We start from the raw sequence: 25,369 nt of genomic DNA, 5'->3' as shown, positions 1-25,369 counted from the left end.
ATCATGGGAGTACAGAAGTTACTCTTCTTTCCCCATGAATAGACTCTGGGACCCCTTGATTACCAAACAGAAGTTTGTGGTCGAAACCCACCCCCATCCCCCCGCCCCAACAAAGAAAGAAGATAATAGATGTATCGATCAAAGAGGAATGAAGAAACTTATCGAATCATTGAAAGAATCAATGAAATTAATGTTATTGCTTTTTGTTATTATTATTGCTACATCAGTAACCGAACTACAGTGCTAGAGTCAAGATAAATGACCTGGGCCGTGGATTGAGCATGAATATTCCGTTCATCAGCTATTTGCATCGTTAGCCTCAAATTGTCAAGAGCCACGATTGGTAGGGTGGAGTTAGGATATGACCCGGAAGTAAATACTGAAGAAATTATCTTTAGAGGTGTCGTTCATCTATTGATTGATTGATTGAGTTGGTGTTTTAAGTTCACCTTATGTACAGTAAGGCTAATCGGGACTGGGCCTACAGTTTAAAGTGAGATCTGAACCACTATGTGCCTCTACCGGGTATCGAACCCGGGACCCCTTCATTACAAGGCGGCGACGCAACCACTGCGCCATCGGGGAGGCCCTATCGTTCATCTGGAGCAGCCTACGTCTGAACCTCGCCCGCTAAACAAAGGAATTATTATTATTATTACTTTAGGGCAACTTATAGCCAGAATGTAAAGCCGTACGCCTTGTGCAAATCTAGATATCTAAGGAACAATCTAAGGTTGTTTCTCATTCATGAATTGTAGCAGTAGCTGAAATGTATTGCATTTCAATGCATGAAGGTACAATAGAGTGTAAAGTCCGAATTGTAGAAGTATAGGGTGGCGCATAAGTCAGTTGACCCATGGAACTAATGACGGAATGAGGAAATAATGATCGAAATAGTTCACAGATAGTGATATTTCGTGATCACTGATAGGTTAAGATTGCCTTGCAATCTCGCTTTGTGAGGAATGGTTTAGGAGATAGCGTACAGCTGACAAACGTAGCGTGATTGTGACTGTTTTGTGGAACTGAATTTTGCGCCACCTTGAATTAAAGTGAAAATATGTAGTGGCAACTTATGTGCTGGTACGTTGTAAGTTGTAACACGAATGCTTTGAAATGTTTTAAGTCTATGTGGATATATAAATGTCTATGAGCATAGGCCTAACGGGGCGTGGGCAAGGGGAACACTTCCTCCCCAATATTCAGGTTTATGAAAATTTACACGTAATGGAACTTTTGTTAATCTCCTGAAACCTGAGAGAGTAAAGTAACAAAATTGTTATGATTTTGCAAATGCAACCGTTATTTATCAGAATAGTTCTGGATGATATTTTTATGGGCTTGAAAACTTCTTAATTCTCTCCCCCCCTCTAAGTTAAGCTCCAAGTTAGATTCTGCTCTCCAGAGTTAGATCCCAAGCTACGCCTACATATGTCTATGAAAGTTACAAAACAAAAAGAAAAACATGAGAATATTGTGATATAAAATATAAGGAGGCATTATAATATTAACTAGAGAACATTCTCATCTCGTCCCAACATGGACGATAAGGTGTGGGAAAGAAGAAAAAATTGAGGACATTAAAAACAGCACATTCCATAAGAATGCGCCGATCATTTAAAATAACATTAAATACACTTTTGCAGATGAGAACTATAGGTGAGACGGCCATGTCCAATGAGAAACCGACTTAGTATTATCCCTTCTCTGTGGGAGGACGGTGTGATAACGTCATGCACCAATGATGAGATCGTCAGTGTGGAGCTTGTTCCCTGTTACCCCATCCTGCCAAATGGGCCTCCCCGATGGCGCAGTGGTGTCGTCGTCGTCTTGTAATCAAGGGGTCCCGAGTTCGATTCCCGGAGGATGCACATAGTGGTTCGGATCCCACGATAAACTGTAGGATCAGTCCCGATTAGCCTCACTGTGCATAAAGTGGACTTAAAACGCCAACTCAATCAATCAATCCTGCCAAATCTCAATGAGGAAATAACGGAACACATTCTATGTCCATATAAGGTGAAAAGCACTTCGGAAGACTTTGGCAGCAGCTGTAGCTGCTTCGTTGCCTAAAATCATAGAATATAATGCCCAACCACACTTACAGAGAAGGACGCTCACCATCGAAAAATTAACTCACTATAGGGTGTCCGGAAGCGAGTGGTTCCAGAGTCTGGAGAACACTGAAGGAATCAGAATAAATGGGAAGTCTCTGCAAAGTGTGCGCCTTTAGTATTGCATAAATTTCTGCCGTGTAGATAGAACAATGAGAAAGTAAAGTAAAGCTGTGACTGTGCGAGTTGACAACAAGCAGCGGCGCAGCGCAGTTCTCTGGGGTCTCCCTGAAAGTAAAATATTGGGGCCAGACCCAATAGATGGCAACCTCCTCCCTGTTGTAAAATGAATTAATTTTAACCCTTCCTTTTCATTTTTTGTCATCGACTTAGGCTATATATCAGTTTAGTAGTATGTCGAAACTAAATCAGTGTTCTCTAAAGCTCTGATAAATAGCTGGATGAAGAAATTAGAAATATTTTCTTTTGCACAGCCTGAATTCTTTTTTAAGGAGTGTCGAGGCTTCACACAGCCAACTATTTTGTTCATGATCCTTTTGTTTTTGTTTGTTCGAAACGTTTTTCTTAAATGTAGGTTACATATAATACACATATATTTAATAAAATACTGTTTGGGGAAATTGTTTAAAGGATAGTAACACTCCTTTTTTGGACTTAGAGGTGGATGCACCTTGAGACAAAAATGCCATCACCTTCTGGCTATGCCAGACCAAGATTCAACGTAAAAGCCGTTCACATTACGCTTATAATACTAATAGTGAGTTATATATTCAAGCAAACTTATCATTTCAGTTACGGGGGTTGAACTGGACATCTAGATTGTCGATGGGAACCTAACGCCCAAAATTCAATTGCATCTGCTACGGACTCAAGTCTTGAGAGATAGAAAATTAAGCAGTGACTGGACTTTATTCACTGAAAATTTGTCACTCAATGAAATTAGGATTCGAGGGATTGGAGCACTTTGAGCACAGTATACGTTGTATACCCTGCGTGGCGGAATTTGGGATACTGGACCTAAGGGCAAAGGGAAAATTGCCCCTGGGCTCAACATCCTGTGTGTTGTGTGAGGTGTGAACGTTGTGCGAAATTTATCTCAGATCTTATTTCAATCTCGTACTGAGTCTTGGGGGCCCCTTTGAGAATATTTGGTGGGAAGTTACATTTTAACCATCACGTAATATTACTGGTAATAAAAAAAGGTCATAAATTATAAAGTTTGTTTGTTTATGTATTAAGTAACAATAAGGCACCGACCGGTTGAGCGACTGAATATTTCTACTCGATTCACAACTGTACTACACGACACTACACCACACTACACTACACTACACTACACTACTTTACGCAAACCACGTAGCTATAAAGGTATGAGGAGATAAGAGAAGTTTCCTATCTATTGCCATCTATGAGCCAGTAACATAATTATGAATTTCGGAGGAGACCTATAATTTCAAGTTGCCCGGGCCCCTCTGGCTAAGATAACACACCACTGCTTATTAGTTATCGCAGTCGTCGTCATATGATATGTTACTGGGAACCAACTTTCTGTTTCGCAAATCCATTTTTTAAATAGGCGACACTAACTGATGATTTCTGGGATTGCATAAAATTTCAGGATCACAGAGAGAGAACATAGCGGGGCCCCTACAGCTTGGGTCCCCCCTGCATCGCGGGGGTTGCGGGGGCGGCTGCTACGCCACTGACAACACATTGATTCAACCGGTATGGACCCATCCATATACAAAATAATAATAATAATAATAAAAACAGGTGTCTCTGCCTTCGGGAGAGAAGTTAGAGATGGGTTAATGGATCATGCAGGTAATTCCTAAGTGAGGAGAGACTGAAAAAGCGGAGTGTTCCAAGCAGATCACTATCAACACCAAGTACTGAGGATCTCGTCTGCACGAACACAGAGTGACCTTTGTGTCCTCGTGGCACGAGAATGAACACGGTACACAGTCAACCTCCTCTCGTCAGAGTCTGTGGTGAGATAGATGGGAGGCACTAATAAAGAATAAGTTGCCTTTGTAGAGATGACGAGGACCCAATAACTCCATAAGCAAGTAGAGATTGGACCGGTACGAAATACAACGGGACACAGACAAACACCAGACGATGAACAGCGTTGAGAATGCGAAGTTGAGATGGACGAGAAGAGGAACGTATAACACATCCACAATCGAACTTCGACCTAATGAGAAAACAATAATGTCGAAAGAGAACAATGAGGTCATCATCCCAAGATGTGAGACTTAACACGTAGAGAAGGTTGACAACTCTTAGACAAGATTACTTGAGCTGGCAGAGATGAGATTGCCAGGGAACGAAATACACTTACTTGCATCACAATATTGAAGAATTACTAACCACGATGAAGTGTTTTCGAATGGATTGGGAAGTTCAAAAACGGTCGGACAAGTGTGAAGCTCGAACGAACAGCAGAATGGCCATTCGCATCCACTACTCACATGCAACAGGTCCATACCATGATTCTAACCCACGAGTAACTAACGATGAAATGGCAAACCATCTGTACATTAATCCTCTATATTGTGATGCAAGCCTTCGGTTCTTGATAGACCTTCAGACCACAAAAGAGATATCGCTGTTCTTCTTTGGTACAAATGGAGGGTGTCGATATTTTTACCATGTAAAACAACAAGAAAAGAAAAAAATAGCTGTGAAGATCAAATATACAGTAAACACATGTCGAATACACACTCCATTGACATACCCGCGCAGAAAGCAGCATGGTAAACCCAAAGAAAATTACAGAAAATTGCAGATACTTATTGACTGACCCTTGTATGTACAAGGATTTCCCCAAGATTCCATCTTTTGCCACTTTGGATTTCAGTTATCCTACTAATATTAGGGAACATTCCTATCAAAAATCTCTGTAGTATTTTATTCCGGCTTGGAGCAAAATTTTCGCTAATTCCATCCAACTAGATTTTCCATTTTGGCCGAAGTTTATTTGACTTCATTATCTATTTGTGCTCAGTGAAGTTTTTTCGTAGATGAAATACCTCCATAAGAATTGCACTGCGTTCCGTTAGATTGAACTTACTTTAGAACTTCTCAAATTGCATAATTATTAAAAATAATAGTAGAAATTAATATATATTTATGAAATTTATAAAACATTTTAACAATATCTCACATTTCTAAGCTTTTTATGCTCACATAACTTGCGCTCCATCTCTGATCGAAAACATAAGTTTCAGATTTCAAAGAGCATCATCAGTCCTTGCGAGGGACGCTTTTTGCTACAAAATGGGAATATCAGATGGAGCTTTCAGCACCTAATCTGTGGGCTTTAGAGCACAGGAGAATAGGTGATACACATGTCAGAATAGTAGCTATCTAAGATGGCACCATTCAGAATGGTGGTCAACATTGAATCATTTAGCACCAGAAATCATCGCCAGAAATCAATCATTTCACAGGGACACCAGTGGCAGAAATTATTTCAACTTTGTCACCTTTGCCTGACGTCAGCAAGAAGAGGAGAATGAGCAAAAAAAAGGTAATCTCAGAGGAACGAAATATTAACATCAAGCCCTTATAAGGCGGCTTTGGAGCAAAAGATCCAAAGAGCAATGGTAAGCCTGTGAACTGTTCCCTCAATCTCGGCCCATCCAAACTACAAAAAAGAAAGGAAAAAGCAGCACAACTCTACCAGTCACTCAGGTGGAGAAGTCTGTGTGCATTATTTGTTCTGAAACTTTCGAGGAAGACTGGATTCAATGTTGTCAATGTAAAGGTTGGGCACATGTAGACTGTGCTGGAGTGGCGCCACTTGATATTTACTTTATTTGTGATGTTTGTGTAACCAATTAACAATGATTTTGCAACTTTTTTTTTTTTGGTGTCGGGGCTACCCACCTCTTATTGTTTGTGTAACAGGACAATAACTTTTTTCTAACCCTTTGTTTGAGTTTGTGCATTTCAACTATTGATTCCAGTTTAGCAGTATACGTATGTATAAATTATGTTCTATATCAGATAAATAGACAGAATGCCACATACTGGGATTTTTCCTTAAGTGTCCATGGCTACCCATCTCTCCCCTATATAAAGAGAGCATAATGCTTGCAACCACGCATGAACTATTTAACTTCTGAAAGGGGGGGGGGGTTGTTGCTCTATTCTTGCGTCAATTATATTCAACCTGGGCAATCGCGAAGATGAAATTGATGGCCATTCATTCGCAAAGAACTATTCATGGGCAGGTCTGGACTCGATCCCAGAACTTTCAACATTCTTGTATCCAGTATATTAAAACATTAGCTGTTACAAAATTAAATACCACAGTAACCAACCACCATAGCGAACCACTCTATGCATTTTCTTTTAAGTGCGTTACAAATGCATAAATATATACAGAACTATTGCAGGGTAGAAACTTGCAAGCGCATTTATGTGCGAGTTTAAAGCCCTTCATATACAACTACTTCACACGAAGACATAAGCGAGAAGCAATAACAGCCCAGCTTGCTATCTAGCAGCTGGCTACAAAAATCAATACGGCACGGGCTCAGGTGGTGCACCCTATTGGCGATTTGCAGCAAGCACCAAAAAAACAAAATACAAACGGGGTTGTTTCGACAGCATATTCTTTCGCATCGTACGTTCTGTCCGTTTTTCCCTAAAGAGTGAAACAATGTTGTGTGGATACATAAGTGAACGCGACACACATCGTCATGCAGGAACAATTTCCATACCTCCTGGCATTCCTGTTCTGAGGAATTTTCGTGTGGTGAGTGTCGTAGGCTGTGTATGTAGATTCCATACGTGTCAAGAGAGGCTGCAGTTTCTGCTCCTAGATGTCGCTACGATGTTATTAAAGTGTATGGTAACTTTTGTGTTTTAGCGTGCATGTTTACATGTTACGTAAGCTACAAAAAACATGCAATATTTCGTAGCCTGTAATGGGGTGGGCGACACCATTATACCATGGGGATTCGTACTATTACGGTTACTTGTCATGTTGACAGTACCGTAACCAGGTCAATATGTAACCTAACCTAGATTGTAGGATGTGTGGAGAAGAAAAGTAGGGGACAGCAACAACGTCTGACAATGCAAAATCTGTAAATAAACAAGACTTTTTCACATATTGTAGTAAACATTGAATGACATTATTGGCTATATATAAGCATGATGTAAAATACGTAATAAGTAAGATATCGTTCTCCGAATATTATATACCGAACAGAGTTGTGCGTAAGCTTGCAAAAATTAATTACTAATGCTTTATTTTGAATATCAACTCTTTCTACGATGTACCTATATTTCTCTACGTAAATTAAAATGCTAGAGGACATTGCCATGAATGAAATTTTTGGAAGTAGTGTAGAAAAATTGACTTTCACCACCCTGTTTGAATTAAAGCCGGGGGAAAGGGGGGGGTTAATGATGTAATTTCCACAGCGACGATAGTAGAACATCATTGGGTCTGACATCCCATCCTGGGAATGGGTGTTCTTTGTAAATATCCATCAATTTCATCCAATCATCACTCATCCTCATGGCCGCGATTAGCCAAAAGTTGCAAGAAAACGACGTAAATAGTAAAAGTACAAATTCTCTTAACACTTTTTGATATTGGCGTTATTGTATACCATCTCCCTTTCTATTTTCCCGCAGGGGATTGCATTTTTAAATTTCATCTTCTGAATTATCAAACATGAAAATTTCAATATTTTTTTTCTGAATGGATAACAATCTGAGAATTATATATATATGCACGGCAAACCTTTGCTTTCTTTAAGAAATTTTTCTTTCAACTTCTATTGTTTCATGTGAGTTACGGGAGTTCATTTAGAAATACATTCTCTGTAACGTAAGCGTTCCTAACTAAAAATTCCCGAAGTGTCTTTATTTATTTTCTTTAGGATCCTAAGCACTTACAAGGAATCAGTAGTGACATGCTTAATTTCAAAGAGTTACAGTAGTGGTGATTTAGAAGATAAATTACAATACATTTTTTTGTTGTTTCAATTTAAAAATCTAATTGCAAATTATATAAAAAAATATATTGGAGACCATTTTTATTGCAAAGAAAAAGTTTAATTGCATTTTTTAAAAAAATCAACTTTCTGATGCGGTATTGAATTACGCATGCAATTATGTCATGAATTATGCATTTGTGGGACTGTGAACAATTGAAAATAGAAATATGTAGGCAAATGAGAAACTAAAGAAATTATATTTTTAGACTTGCAATACTATCTACGAATGAGAAATAAAAACTAATTCAGTTTTGAAAATCAGGAACGGTTTTGTAGGTACAAAAAATACCATCGTAAAATGGGATATTGAACACGTTCCTCCCAGTAAGGGTTAGTGTCCTCGGTTTAAACTGCCAAGTTTAAACAATGGAAAAGCTGTTAATATTTCTCAGTAAGAATATCAGAATTGATTATCTCTTATGTATGTTTAACGTTTATTTGTTAATAGTAAAAATAAATATTTAGCGACATGAAAATTTCGTAAGGGAATTTGATATATTGGCTGTTCAATCAAATTGTTTATTTTATGAGTATTGAGCAGAGTGAATCAAGAAAAATATTCATTTTAAACGTGGAGAAACCCGTAGGAAAATGCACACTGTTACATTGGGAGAAACCCGTAGGAAAATGCACACTGTTACATTGCACTACACTGCATAAATTTGAAGTTGTGAAGTTGAATATCGGGCTGGTTGGGCCCTTGACTCCATGAAAACTGTGTAATTTTATGTTTTAAGAATTAATGGAAAGTGCCTGTGGCTATGCGTCTCTCTTGTGTCTGCAAGTGTTGCAACTCAAGCAATTTTTATGTTGCTCAATGATTGTGAAGTTACGTAATTAGGCTCTTTGATTGTAGTTACATGGTGGATAAGAGTTCTTCATAAAAATTCTCCCACTTTTTTGTTGCGTGGTTTGATAATAAATAGCACGCTTCGTGTTTTCACGATGTAAATGGGATAATACTTACATTTAGGATAAAGTACTAAACAATATGCAACTTACTTCATGCTGTAGCTTCTTATTTATTAAATTAAAAGTAAAATAAACTTTTCATCAGGAAATGTAACCAATGCTGTCATCTACGTACATTCACCACGCATGAACAATTTATTGAAAGTGAGGCATCTGTTTTTAAAATTGCATGTTGGGCTTATTTTATGTCGCTTTTCTATGCCATTAAACGATGAATTGACGAAATCACGATGTGATGCAACAAACGCAATGACATATAAACTAGGAGTGTAATTTACCACCAAGGCCGACGTATTACGCCTGCGCGTCACTGAGTTTTAGATACCGGTTTTCAGTATTAGTTACATACTGAAAACTATCGACTGAAAACATCAGGGAGCTGAGTCGAAAAGATGTCTGGCTGCCAAGTAGGAGACTTGAGATTGATTTCCGGGGTGAGTGAACTCAGGTGGGAACGTTTTCCCACAAATACCCCAGCACGGTGCGGCTCTGGGCCTTACCCAGCCTCCGTTGCCTGAAAGCGACACTAGAGGGTAAAGGCAGCTGGAGCGTGATACTGATCACATCACCAGTATGACCGAGATCGAGAATATGTACCGCCTTCCATCCTTCCATGTGCCTTCATGGCTTCGCCTATACCCGTTTAACAACACTCAACTGAACTCTCTCTTTTTTAAATATTTGTATTTTCAGGAGTCTCATAATTTTTGGTAATGTTTCTGTCGCTTTTGTTTAATTTTGGTAAAATGTATGTACAGATAGGCTAATCGGGACTGGACCTACAGTATAAATGTAGGTAGGTAGATATGCAGGGCCCTTTGATTACAAGGGGGCAACGAAGTACACTTCTGCTGATGCTGCCGCCAAGTCTGCTGATGCAGAAGGCTACCTTCTGCTAGCCATGAACCTGCAGAAATGTGTTCTGTTGTTCCCTTCTTGACACTTGGCAGGAAGAGTAGGATGAGGTAACGGGGAACAAGTTTTGTGTTATGTAGCCCACCACTGATGCATGGCGTTCCTCATCCCGTCCCTCACGTCGAATGTTAACTGGCCTTACAATTGGCCACAGCCGTCTCATGGTCATTTGCCGCAAGCGCCGGACCTTCCAAATGTGTCGTGTATGTAATGTGGTGATGCTGTTTCACGTGTTCGGCGTATGCTTATCGGAATGTGCAAATGTTACTTTCCTCCGTGTTTTAACCTTCCCAATAATTTATCATCTCTGTTGGGAGATGATTGATTGATTTGGTGTTTTAAGTTCACTTTATGCTCAGTGAGGCTAATTGGGACTGGACCTACAGTTTAAAGTGGGATATCGAACCCGAGACCCCTTGATTACAAGGCAACGACGCTACCACTGCGCCATCGGGGAGGCCCTGATAATTGACAGTGTTTTAGCAAAGGTTTTTAGCTTTCTGAGAAGCTCAGAAGAGCAGGTCTCTTCCATTGTCTTTGAGGAAGATTATTTTTAGTGTGTCCTCGCAGTTTTTTCCGTGCAGGGCCCTTTACAACCTTACCAGAGGCGCAACCACGATTTTTTTGTAAGGGGGGGTGCAAGTACCAGGATAAACGTACCAATAATAATAATAACAACAACAATAATGACATTATTATTATTATTATTATTATTACTAGTGGTAGTATCAAAGATTTGAAATATTTCTCAACACCATCAATTTCGCATTAGCTAATAATGGAAAACAAGCAAACAAACTGTATTTTTGAATGGCAGAAAATGAATGATAATTCTTTTCGTACATGTATCATGTATAACTTTCATGTACAGCAGATGTTTTACACATCTCCCACAAAGACTTTCCTCATTTCCTATCAATTTACTCATGTTTGCTGACGACTGTAAACTTTTCAAAGAAATCTCAACCACACAAGATGCTGTGATTCTCCAGAATGCTCTTTCCGAACTTGTCACATGGTGTAACCAGTGGAATCTACAACTTAACCCACAGAAATGTTCCTCCCTCACAGTCTCTTTAAAAAAGAACATAAATACATTCTCATTACGTTCTTGAAAACAATTATATTACCACAGTTGCGACCCAAAAAGATCTAGGTGTTATCATAGATGAAAAACTGAACTTTAAGGAACACATCGCAGCTACAACTAAAAGTGCAATGCGCCTCTTAGGCCTCCTCTACAGATTCACTGAAATTGATACTCCAACTTCTCTTAGCCTGTTTTTCAAGTCATTCATTTCTCCGATTCTCGAATACTGCTCTCCAGTCTGGGCCATGGCTTCCAATACAAATCTTTCTAGCATGGATTCCGTCCTCTGCTTCTTTGCCGCCATTGTTCGTCATAGAATTCCTTCTCTGCGGCATCTTCAGAAACCTGACATCCTGACTACTTTGAACATCCAGTTACTGCAGACCGGACGCGATATGGCCGATATGAAATTTTTCTATAAAATCTATTTTCTATTCCCCAGTTCTACAATAAACTACCCACAAACATAGACATTTTTGCCCCTGAAAGCATTTCCCGATCTTCACTAATAATGAATATGTAAATCTTTGTTTGTTTCCTTGTTTATGCCTTATGTTTATATTTAACCTTTCTTGTTTTTACCTTAAACCACCTTGACTTGTTCTTGTTATTTGTTAGAGTTTTCAGTGTAAAATGGCCTTAAAAGTGCTGTAAATGAAACCTTGAATAAATAAATAAATAAATAAATATGCAACATGGAGCGACACAAAATAAGAAAATACATATGCAACATGGTAACACTAAGTTGTGTACGTATTCCAAGTTTATTCAGTACATATGTACAACACATAAAGCAAGAAAATTTTTAGATCCAATTTTTGCAATTGAAAACAATATTGATTTAATAGGGCGCAGATAAATTAAATTTTACTGGAAGAGATGGCATTCTCTCTTTTACAACTTTTTTTTTTTCATTTAGATCGCTCGGCATCCATGGCCGTCTCCCGCCGACCCCTAGCTACGGCTGTAAGAAAATTTTACGAAATGTATTTTTATGTGCATAAAATTTGAAATCGATAGGGGCCAATTGCCTCTCTGTGCTCCCCGTGCAGGTGCCTTTGGCCGTCAATGTTTGCCACCCTTGCCCCCCTAGAATGGACTTCCCCTGCCCCCTGTGGTTGCGCCACTGCTTTTTACACCCCTTTTTAACCCAGGTAAGGATTTTAGATGTCCATAGATTATATGCCGGTCGATGCACCCAAAACTTTGAATTCAATCAATCAATCAACGTTAGCATTTCGCCATCGGTGAAGCCCATTTCTGTCTCTTTGTGCGTTTATATGTCTACGCTTAGATTCCCAACTGCCGACCTTGGATTTTCAATGCCATAAGACGTGTTAGTGTTGCGTGTTGAAGAAGACATATCGTGGTCTGACACGACAAGTGTTCAACTTAGGAACTATTGATTTCCAGGTGTAGGCGAGAGAAGTAAGGGGGGGCCGAAGAAAGTAAACGTAAACCGATTGTACATTCAGTTTTCAGTAGTTAAGTAGTAAATTTCACATACAGGGTGATTTCTAAAAACGAGCATGATTATATTTTCCATTCGTGTCTTTGTAATTGATTGAAATAGCAACGATTGAGTGTGCAGACTCTTTAAAGACAAAATAGGTATATTTTCCATGATGATGTGGTGCGTTATTGGTTGATTTAGTGTTTTAAGTCCACTTTATGCACAGTAAGGCTAATCGGGACTGGACCTACAGTTTAAAGTGGAATCCGAACCGGGTATCAAACCCAGGACCCCATGTGGTATGTTATTAATTAACTTAGTATCATGTTCTTACTTTTTAAGAATATATTGTGTATTACTAAACACAATTTGTATAAAATTGAATTAAGAACATGGGTTCGAACACTTCTACGTTTAACTCCATTTTATTGTTATTTACATTTTACTTGGGATTACCGATAAGCAGTTTTTCCCATATCTATATATGTACTGTACATAAACTTTCATTCTTTAGTACATTATTATTAAAAGACACTATCAATATTTTTTTCTCTAAATAGTTAAGCCACAATTTCTAAAAAAAGATAACAATATATATCCAACTGTAAGGTTAGGTTCACAAATCAAAGAATCCAAACACTGAGGAAAATGAATTTCACAGTTTATAAGAGTTTTATAGAATGTCTCTCTTTCTTGTGTGTATCTATTACACTCAAATATGATAGTGTACAGAAGGTTGTTTCACGTTGATGGTAACGATTTCGATCACCAAGGAGCAGCACGTAGGCACAGCACAGAGCAGCCAGAGTTAGTAGGACGAAAGTACTGTGTGTTGACTTGCAAAAACGATAGTTGGTGTGTGAGTGAGTGTTTATATGCCACCAAAAATTCCAGTATTTTGGGAGGGGTACATCTGTGCCCTTTCCGACGTTTGTTATAGTTATAGCCAGATAATTAAACAGTGCCACATGAAAGCATTCCATGAGTCAAAGAAGGGTATCAATGCAGTATTTAATCGCCATAAAGCTTGCACTGTACCTGTTGCTGGAACCACTCAAAGTGGGCCTCGGACATATCATAAGCCCAAGCGTTCCTCCGATGTTGTGCGGAAAGTGAGATCCTTGGTGCGATGTGAAAACCCTGCAACGCAAAGAGTGATTGCACAGGCAGTGCAATGTTTCCCTGCAACTGTAAATCGCATCATAGCCCAAGATTTACAACTTGTGCGGAAGCACAAGGCTCAAGTTCATAAGTTGCATGCCTCACATGTTCAGGAGAGGAAGACCAACAGTCGGAAGCACTACGAACGACATCTGGCAGGGGACGGCTGGAAGTATGTGGTGTCCCTGGATGAAGCATGGGTGTATCTGTCGGGATGTGGTAAAAAAAAGGGCCATCTACTATCGTCCACGTGATGCAAGAGGTCGATCTGAGTGGGTACGTGAATATGCTGAAAGTTTTCCACGCGGGTTCATGGTTGTTGGTGGTTACTGCCATAACGGCAAACTTCCACCGCGCAGAGTGGTAAAAAAGGCTAAAATAAATGCAGCCTATTACCAGACGAATATTTTGGAGCCACTTTACAGACATGAAATTACTTCTCTCTATGGCAGCGACACATCTCGTGTTGTCATCCACCAGGACAAGGCCTCCAGTCATACGGCAAATTCCACGCATGCATACATGGATCGGATGGCACGTGAAACGGGCATTCATGCAATCCCCTTTACGGACATCCCTGTGAAATCCCCCGATGCCTCTTCCATGGATTTTTGTGGGTTTCCGTTGTTGAAACGAGCCTTGGGATGAAGACGGCTCCGTACAATTGAGGGTCTTTGGAAAGCTAGTCAGGAGGACTATGATCTTTTGGACCAATGTGTTCTTCGACGCAGTCTCCTTCAATGGAAACTCCGCTGCAGGGCCATTGCTGCAATACAGGGGTATCACGTGGAGCACCACCGCTCGTGGCGTCATGGTTTTTGTTAAGGTCATGTGGGTTCTAACTTTGTTACCATGGACATGAAACGACCTTCTGTATATCTTCCTTGTTGCCACATGTACAGTTTGGGTTTTGTACAATCCGGATCTTTTGTAAATGACTTTTAGTAGTTGTATGTCCATAACCCATATATAAAAATCAACAAGTAACCATGACAACAACAATATAGCTATATATACGAATAATTTGAATTTATAGCTATTTCAGCCCATGGCTGCATACTTAACTTCCAAGTAATATATAACACTTAGAACAAACAAATTGCATCGCATATAAGGGTAATATTTTTAATCACCCTATAGAATGCTAATAATTTAATACAGGGAAATCCGATTGTAACTTTTAACCAGATTTTAATCATTTTTGTTCATAGGAATTGATTGTTTAGTGCTTAATTGTCTTATCAATTGATCTTCATAAAGTTGTAGTTATGTACCGTATTAGCCAAAAGTGGCAAAAAACGAAGCAGAAACAAACAAAACAAAAGTTTCAGTTGCGACGTCACACGTGTATGGGTACAGTAAATGTGACAATTCCTTACCCATATTACCGTCTGACTAATCATTTTTTCCTAGCGACATTACTGATTATATGCAATTTTCTATTACAAAACACTAAAAGACGTAGTATTCGTAGGCAAGGGTGGGCAATTGACCCCGTTAATCATGGAGGTCCGTAGATTTTTCCCAGGGAGGGGCAAGCAAGATATTTTTCCCAGGAGACTTTACGAGGCATATTGCCCTCATTATTGTGTTTTGATTGATTGATTGATTGATTTTTGGTGTTTTAAGTCCACTTTATGCACAGTAAGGCTAATCGGGACTGGACCTAAATCTTAAAGTGGGATCCGAACCACTATGTGCCTCCACGAGTTATCGAACTCGGGACACCTTGATTACAAGGCGACGACACTACCACTGCGCCATCAGGGAGGCTCTCATTATTGTGTTGCCCTCTGAAAAAGACACCCCTTGAGTTTGAAATTAACACGTTCCTGCATCCCCATCATGATAATTAATGTAAATTAATGTGACTGAAATCGTGTGAAATATGTACGTTTAGTTTGACATTCATTTTCCAGGGGAGGTGGGGCCATTCCTGACATCCATGAAGTATATACTTTCACTTAGAAATTTAGTGTAGAGAAATCTTATCGCCGTCATTAAACGATTGCGAAACGCCCTTCCTTGCCCGGGAAAACAAATGCTACCACTACCTAGATAGGGGCGGCAAAATCTCCCTCGAACAAGTGAAATAGCGTTACGGTCCAGGTTGAGTTCGTGTATAGGAACCGGTGACCAACAGTGCATAGCGATTAGCCATATCAAACAAATGAAACACATACTTTCAATTACCACCTTTTTACCTGTAGCCGGAAAGCGGCTAGCTGCATACCTGAAAATCACAGGTAGCGACATGCGTACGAAATGATATAGCCCAAAATTAACATGAAAAATAAAAAGTATATTCTATTCATAACAAAACCAAAATCAATTAGTTACATCTCCCCCTCTTTCACTCAGACATTCACTCACAGAATCAATCTTTACGGGGTCATCAACACAAAAATGATACATGATATGTACAGGTTTTATGACGACGAGCCCTAATTATCGCATTCACATTTAATTTTACCTTGACTTTTGTCTAATCAGGTCATTTGTGATTTGCTCCAGTGCTACTCAAATCCTAGCCAGCCCTTACTTAAGTTCACCTTTAAAAAAAAACTAGGTCGGTGCGGTGACAATACATTATTTGTCCAGCATAAACAAAGGCGTCTCAACAGCAATTACGCTCACGTGGGCGGACGTTTTCCTTTTACATGACCTCACGTGGTTCCAAACATAACAATAGCCTCCGTTGAGTGACGCAACATATACTCTCCAGCAGGCGGGACTTCAACACTTCGCCGCGACGAGCAATTCATATTACCAGGCAAATACTTTAACAAATAATCACATACGCGACCTGACGTAGCTAGCAGCGACGCAGCGCTGACACATAAAAATGAACAAACCTCAAATAGATTAAACAATTAAGCGGGCGGCGCTTTACTCTAGTAGTACGCACTTTAAACAAATACGAAGGAGCACAACAACAGCGAATTTAAGATCATTTAAAAAAATCACAAGAAATAAGTAAAATTGACCTGAGACAAATAAATTACAAATGATAAGCGCGACGGGAGTTTGGTATGAAGTTCCGAGTTGTGTGGGCGTTTTCCAAATGTTGACGAATTTCAAGGGCGTTCTCTAAATATCAATCGAGCCGGTACGTGTTGACATTCACACAGATGAATACATTACCATCTCTCAGCTTCCACGGTGCCTCCTGGTGTCTTCATGGGCGATTGAAATCACTTAGTATGCGCACGAAAGGTTCTCCTATTCTTCCTCGGTCGCGACGAAGAAAATGCGAAGAGCGTTCACGCATCTGGTTCCTCGGCGGATCGGTGATGATGGGTCGTCGGCGTCGGTCGGGAACGTCAATGGGCTCGGCGTCTCTTCCTCTCGGGATCGGTGAACATCTCTGTGTCCTGGCGCGATTAGGACGTCGCATCTGGGCGGTGGGCGGTCGTTCTTGGCTCGTCGGCGTCATCTACATCACCGTCGGACGATCTCAAGCGTCGGGACGTCAACATGGCAGCGTTCGACATCTCTCTCTCTCTCTCTCTCTCTGTGTGGCGGCTGGTAGGCATCGTTGGCGTAGATCGGGTTTCTTGGCACGTTGTAGGCAATGGTTGGTGTCTCGTCTAGCATCGGGCGAATCGAGGGTAACGCCCTCATCTCTCTTCTTCCGTTAGCCCGCCATGATTTTCGATGTTCCTTGTTTCACAAAAACTATAAACGGCGTAAGATTATCACGGAAACACTGTCTCGCTTCGACTTCCTCCAGCGATTGAGGTAAGCGCACTCGTAACGACTTACTGCCTATCACACACTGATGTTCGCGAAACAAAACAAAGTCCACGGTATACAGAGAGGTAGTACGGAGGTGCTCTCGCTACAAGAATCGCGGTAAAACTGTGTGTCGAAAAAGCATGTCCTTCGTTTTATCCCGATTTCGAAAAAGGTCGCTCGGCGGTCGTTGAAGGGACGCTTCCGGAGAGGTCATTCCACATCGCTCCATTGTCTCCTAGGCTGGACAGGGTCGTGTCTGAGGTTTGGTTCCTACGGATTAAGCTTCCGTCTCGCTGGCGCCCAGAGCTCAACTGCAATCTGTGCCCATAAACTGATCGATTACAACCAATTCGATCTGGCATCCGTAATTCTTGCTTGATCGAGACGAAACTCCACACATCCGTCCTTGCACACATGTTGCTGCGCTGGTAAAAATTCCACACAAATCCGGCCGCCGGAACTCGAGATATTTAAATGGTTGTCGTTAAGGTCGAATTTTCTAAGCTTTAGAAGCAGAACATGACCTTTCAGGTGCTCGCCCGTCAGACTCGCGACTTCCTTTCCTCCTCCCGTCGGCTTGGCATATCACATATACATACATACAAATAAAGACACTCAACACCTTGATTAAACACATTTTTTACGGCTAATTGTTATAGTAATAATAATAACGAGGCAGGTCGACGGTAAATTTGACTGTCACACGATATTATACTCTTAAAGAAACTGAACTATTATCAAGTGTGTGAAAGTTCCAAGAAACTATTTTCTACGTAATTGAACTATAACATGTCTAAAATTACACTAAGGAGACTTTCGGTGGGTCCGGGCACACACTTGTACGCCCCTGTTTGGTACCCAGCAATCAAGGCCGTATTTAGGGGGTCCAAGGAGTCCCCCCCCCGAAAGACTTATCAAGTACTAAAATGAAAAATATATTCGTTTAGCTTTTGTTGTATAATTTCCTCTGAATTTATTGCAAGACAAGGATTATATTGGGATCATACGGCTTTGAAGAACACGAAGGACGTATTTAGGCGGTCCGGACTCCCCCTCCCCCACCCGAAAGACTTATTAAGTACGAAAATTAAATGATTAAAATATACTCGTTTAGCATTTGTTGTATAATTTCCTACTCAAAATAATATGCATAAAATATTAATCAGAAACTTACTTTTCTCCAACTACATGTAACATCATTTTTGTTGTTCGATTAATATTCAATTATTCATCTATTTGACATTAATTTCATTTCACTTGTTTTTATGTAAATTATTCCCATATTAAATACAGGTAAGCTACGTAATGAATATCCGTTATTATTTCTCTTTTCTTATACAGTCTTTTTACCTATTCATGTAATACCTAGGTAATAATATAATATAATATTAATTTATGTATTGTCATTAGTATTAATTTGATTTAATATAATTATTTTAATTTAAACATTATATTATTATTACGCTATTATTTTTATTATTCCTGAGACACTTGGTTCGGACTCCCCGAAACATATTTCTAGATACGTGCCTGCCAGCAATACAGTAAACAGTGATATGGAATGAGGTTTTTCTTTCTCGACCGAACTTTGCAACGCGCCACCAATCGTAACTCCAGGGTATGGAGATCCGAATTGGCAACACACCGCTCCTTGCTCCTGCTGGTCAATTGGAAGCACCAGTTCTCACCCAGGGATCGGGATTAAGACGATCCACCCTTCCTCCAGGAAGGAAACCACCGAATTGCGACACGACACGTGACAGTAAATAAAATTCAAATACTTTATAATTAAAATGTCCAAAATCTTTAATCACAAATTGCGCGCGTACATACTGATTCGCACAAGTTAAAATTATAATTTGTTGGGTCATGCACGCTCGTAGGCAGTGATAAGCAACTTATTTAACACGAGAGTCCGCGCACCGCCTTCACAGTTAATAGCAAGACCTCAACTGCCTACCTCAAGCGCGAGGCGCAGCATAACAGATTGTTCTATCTTACAATAATACAAACTCATAACATAAAATAACACAAGAGAAACTGATAATTTATACAACACATCAATGTTAATTAGCGATAGTAAGCTAAAGTTCAGGTTGACAACAATTAAAAATGCCAACGTGGAACTTTTTACATCGCCAAAAACACGTAGCGTGGTTCCCCCACTCCTAATATAAACAGCCAATACGAAAACGATATTTTATTGAAAACGAGGGAGAAATACTTTGCTATAATATTATAATATTAAACTATATAGAAATAACTAAACTGATTTTATCAAATAATTCATATTTGCCCTTGCACATAAAAATCATTAAATAAAGATTTAGTTTATAACGAAGACAAATTACTTCAATCTTGTACATTGTTGAACAAAAATCGATATTAAGAAGAAATGTATTTAACTTGTGCTTAAACAACAAAATTTTCTTGAAAGATAGTAATAATCCTAGCCATTTTGGATTTGAGAAACAATGAAAACGTTGCATATATTATTTGGGATAATTATTAGCCTATAAATTTTTAATAAATGATGCAAAAATACGCGAATAATATTATAACATAAGATAAAACGTAAATATATACATGAATTATGAAGACAATTAAGTATAAATAATTTAATCCAAGTTCTTAACTTGAAAGTATACGACTGAAATCGTTACAACTTTCATGAAGGTTTACAACGTTACAAGGTTCATCTCCTACACTCACTAGCTTATAATTCACATCAGCCCCTACCTAGCCTTCTTCCACCCACAACTATCCAATGGCTTGCTTCCGTTCATCACACAGGGATGTGTTGTTTCACCTTTTCTTCCGTTCTGCGTGTTACCACTTCTCTAAACTCTTACACCTTTCTTACCATTCTCAATTGTCCTTAATTTTTTAACAAATGGGTATAGCATCAACTCCATTGGTTCGCGTTTGCCTAATAAATCAGTACAAAATATTTTGCCCCCAAATGTTGAGGCACGTATGCAGATGACACTAATATAATATGTAGGGTTAAAGGAAAATAACAATTAGAAATCCAAACTTGCATCTCAATTAATCAAATAACTCAGTACTTAAACACTAATAGCCTAAATGTAAACCACCCAAAAACAAATTTCATGATTTTTAACCCTGGCAACAAGAACTTTGATAACTTGACGGTTTACTTAGATTAAGATGAACTAGACTATGTTAACCATGTAAAATTTCTAGGATTGATCATTGATGATAAATTAAATTGGGCATGTCATACTGATTATATCTGTGATAAGCTCACCAAATATCTTTATCTATTGAAAATCCTTTCACAATATAATATCAAGGAAATCAATATGACTCTTTATTATGGTCTTATTTAAGGTTGGTTTTAAGGTTCACCCTTTTTCTTTGTCGATTTATCTCTTTCTTTATCTACTTATATATCTCTCTCTCTCTCTCTCTATGTCTCTACCCTTCCTCCTCTCTCTCTATGTCTCTACCCTTCCTCCTCTCTCTCTATGTCTCTACCCTTCCTCCTCTCTCTCTCTATCTCTTTGTTTCTCTCCTTTATCCTCTGTTTCCATATCTCCTTTTCTTCCTCTCCTCCCTCTGGTTTTAAAATCTCCTTTCCTATATCTCTCTTACTCTGTCTCCCTATATATTTTGCTCTCTCTCTCTCTCTCCTCACCTCTGTTTCCCCACATCCCCTCTCTCTTCCTTTCCCTGTTTTTCTATATCTCATTTCATTCTATCTCTGTCACTTCCTCTATGATTCACATCTTTATTTTCCTTTCTGTCATTCTTTTTCTTCATCTTTTTCCTTCTCTCTCTTTCTACACTTTTATTTCTTTCCCTCTCTCTTTCTTCGTATGTTTGTTTATATCTATTTTCTTTATATTGTTGACTCTGCTTTTCTACTTCTGTTTCCCTATCTTATCATTATTTCGTTCTCTATTCTTCTAGCTCTTTCTTTGTTTTATTTTCCTCTTTCTATCACTTTCTGCTTCATTCTTTCTGTATACCTTTATCTCGTTGATGACGCACAAGAAGAATAATCTCTACTGTCCTCAGTTATGAATTTCAGTTTGTGCAATGTGTAATTTAGTTAAATCGGTCCCTTTCACGCCGCTTTTCTTTCTTTTCAGAGGCAGTAATCCCGCTTCAGAGATGGAAACAGCCAACCAGAGACCAGTTTGGGTTGCCTTTGTGATTCTAGCGGTGGTGCATCCTGTGTGCGTGAGGAAGATACCGGTAGTGCCAGAGAAGACGTCTTGCGACTTTATCAACCACATGGCAACACTGAAGTGCAGGAACTTGAACATGACCGTTCTTACGTTCACGAACTCTCACGAGCGCATCGAGGTGATGGACGTTTACACTAGCAAGATCAGTATGTTGTCCAGGGAGACCTTTCGTCCTAGGAGGTTCACGAAGCTGAGTCGTTTGCACTTGTCGACCGTTGGGCTGGAGTCCCTGGATCCACACACCTTCAACGGGCTGCTGTACTTGAAGGAGGTGGATCTGTCGAACAATGTTATCCAGAACCTTCATGTGGACACTTTCAGGACGAACAGGAGGCTCTGGTATCTTAACTTGAGGAACAATCCCCTAGCGCCGGTTTCTCACGGCATCAGTTTTCTCAATGCACGCTCTTTGAAGTATCTGGACATATCTCTATGCAGGTTGAGGGCTTTACCGGTGAATAGCCTATCCAACATCACCGAACTTGTGCATCTAAGTCTTGCGGGCAACTTCCTGACTATTGTGGACCGAAGCATGTTCCTGCCGTTGCACCAACTGCGGATTCTGGACCTATCGGAGAACCCGTGGAACTGCGAGTGTATGCTACAGCCATTTAGGGATTGGTATGTGTACGAGTTCCCGTCTCTTGGAGACTCGGTGTTCTGCGACCAGCCACGGTGCGTTGAGGGTAAGTCCTGGTCGCAAGCTCAAGACTTCTGTAGCGACGCGACCATCATTACTCTCGCTAGAGTCAGGCGCGAGGTGAGCAAAGAGGACCAGCTCTGGGCTAGTTTGCCGTATCCTGGCTGCAAAGGCCCTGAACCGACCAGCGAGTTCCCATGGTTACCTGTGGTTGCAGCGGCCATTGTCGTCGCGATAGTCATCATCATCGCCATCATTGTGTACAGGACGTGCAAGCGGAAGCGCGTAACCAGGTCGTTCTGGGTGAGAGACCGCGACACAGCACCACTCACCACCGACAACTTCATCCACCATAGACAAAACTCAATAGTGCCTTTCGGGATTGTGGATGACGTTGCCACTTTCCAGAGGAACGCGTGCGATCTGCCCACTCCCTACCCAACAGACGTACAGGTGGTCAAAGGGGTCATACAAGATTCGGGGATAGCCAAAGGTGCTGAGTTGAGGCATAATCAGACTCCGCAAGGCAATTTCCTGCAGAGGACACCAATATATGAGATCCTCTATTCGTCCGACAACCAACAGAACCACACAAGGAAAGAACAAGTGAACACCGAATGCGAGAAACAACGTTGTACATACTAGTTGTTAACTGTATACAATATTCTCATTCCATTATACAATTAAATAACTGAAAACACTGTACGAAGGAACTTTAAAGACATTTCTTAAACACTACGTTTGCATCATCAGGGTTTGAAATAAAGCTTACATCAGAAGAAACTGCATTTAATAGATGGAACAAGATATGAACAGGAAGCATGGAATGGCATATAAATATAGTGTTGCTACATCAGGTGCCCATCCACGTATGAAAAGTTCTCATACAGTGCATACCCAGAATGAATAAACTGCTGAATATGCCAACTTATTTACAAATTCTAAAAATTAAGAATAGTAAGAAAAGAAGTCCCCACACATTGTAGTCTTAAAGAAAGATATTAATATAATTAATTTATAAATACATATATTGAAAAGAACACAAGGATATAAAAAATACAAGGAAAACTTAGTGTACTAAAGATGGCACCTAGTCAGTAAATGACAAGGCAATATTAGGTCTACATCCAATTTCATGCTTCCTGGTGCTACCTGAATGCTAGATTTCGCTACATGTTTAAGTTTCTTGCAAATAAGCTGCCATCTCTTAACAGGTGTGACATTATTTCCACAATGATGGCTCAAACGACAGTATATCGTAGAGTACATGAGGTGTTATGTTGTTTTACATACACCTGTTTTCTGTTTGCCTCCCACATGCTGTTTTCATGAAATGTATAATGCTTTTACATTTACCTTTTTGTTCTTGTTAATTTACAAAGTGTTGTAAATACAGTGTACAACTGTTTGAAGATCGAGTTCAAGTGTTGCCTCTCTGACATTGACTTCTTTAAGAGGGAGCTACAGTGCTTGAGACCCTAAATGTTCTGAAACCAGTAAATTGTTATTCCGCTTCCTTACTCGAACTTCTTATTTTTTAAAGACTTGCCCTTATACAGTGTGTTTCAAAACTCAGGCGACCCTAATTATGATTGTTTATTCCAGAAAATATGGTGCTTTCTGCATTATAAATGCTCGTTCATCAAGGTATTTCAAAATTTCTTTTGGGACACTTTACTCTGTACAGGAAATTCCATCAACGAATTCATGGCACGAGTCAAAATGATTTTTTCCCCGGAATGCCAATTTCAAGAGAGAAAAAGGGAGATAAGAAATTGCCACAGTCACCATTCGAAGTTTTGTGACTAGCGCTATCCAATTCTGTGGTTTGCAACAAATACTGTGTAGTTCTTAATGGATTTAGGAACATCAGTTATGTAGGTGAAGTGAAAAGTTGAAAGTTAGTGCCGTATTATCTTGGTTAGCAACACTGCCATACCAGTCCAGAACCTTGTCCCATAAAATTGCATGAAAAGTCATAAATCGTAATTCCAGTACTTCACTTGGTGTGCGTTTTCTGTTTGTCAATATTCAATACCAGAGCCATCTCTTGGAGTATGGATAAAACTAGAACCAACTAGCTGTGAAGTCGTGTTCATCCATGATGGTTGGTTTGGATGCAGTTCTTTCGATGTAAGCTTTCTTCCAACTCCTGTGATGCAAGAGTGTTGTAGAATTTCTTCAAGTGTAATGTTATAATGGAAGAAATATGTTCTTTACTGCGCAGGGTGTTAGAATGCATCTCAAAACGAATTAACTACACAATATCTTCAATGTAAACGTGCTGTCGACGTTGCAGCTGTAGATGTTAGTGTTCAAAGTGACATTAGTGTTGCACAATCATTGTTCTTCAAGTGTCTTCACTGTGCTCAAAAGGTGTTTAACAGTTTCTCGTTGCGCTATTATTTGGAAATGTCACTATGCTTACACTTAGTTGTCTTTTGTTTTCAGTAAATTAACAACTAATGTACAGAGATACTCCATAGTGATTAATTTAAGAAACGTTTTCTTGGAATACTTGTAACTTTTGCTTTCTGAAGAGAAGTAAAATATATTTAAAAATATTATTTACACTCTTACTCATTTCAATGAACAAGGAAAATAAATGTTCATTCTCTTTTGTCAGGATATAAAATATCAGCTACCTTCAAAACCATTATAATTACAAATTGATTACTTTACATATATTTTCTTTACTTTAGACATTCTTATTTATGTACTTATATTTTGCTTGCCATTAGTTACTTAGAAACTTATTTGCATTGGTTAAAAGTGAGCAGACTGCTCCCTATTTCCTATTAAGAAAATCTAGTATGTGACTCGACAAGAGAAGACATAAACTTACAGGTAAAATGTTACTACCAAGACCAGTGGCGGCGATTGGGTTCCAAAACTGGGGGGTGGAGGCAAGGGCAGTTTACTTTCCCTTGGTAGATAAAGTTTAGCATAGTGCGGGTGCAAATGTGGCAAAAAGTGGGGGCAACTGCCCCCCTAATCGACGCCACTGACCAAGACACAAAATTATACATATATGTACTACTAGTTTCCAAAGGAAATCTATGACAGGAAAGAGCAAGTAATACAT

At 39.5% G+C, this 25,369-nt stretch overlaps 1 protein-coding gene across 1 annotated transcript; it reads left to right on the top strand.

Moving 5' to 3' along the window:
• Window positions 1-6,665: 6,665 nt before the first annotated feature.
• LOC145991560 (uncharacterized) lies at window positions 6,666-24,803 on the top strand. Its single transcript, XM_083127601.1, has 2 exons — window positions 6,666-6,843; window positions 21,546-24,803. The coding sequence occupies exon 2, from the start codon at window positions 21,568-21,570 to the stop codon at window positions 22,927-22,929; it is 1,362 nt and encodes a 453-aa protein (XP_082983727.1). The 5' UTR covers window positions 6,666-6,843; window positions 21,546-21,567; the 3' UTR covers window positions 22,930-24,803.
• Window positions 24,804-25,369: the final 566 nt, after the last annotated feature.

This window comes from Lepisma saccharinum, chromosome 8, assembly GCF_977018435.1.
Source record: "Lepisma saccharinum chromosome 8, izLepSacc3.1, whole genome shotgun sequence".
Lineage (NCBI taxonomy): Eukaryota > Metazoa > Arthropoda > Insecta > Zygentoma > Lepismatidae > Lepisma > Lepisma saccharinum.
The sequence above is the reverse complement of the archived record's forward strand: the minus strand, read 5'-3'. Positions and strand labels throughout refer to the sequence as shown.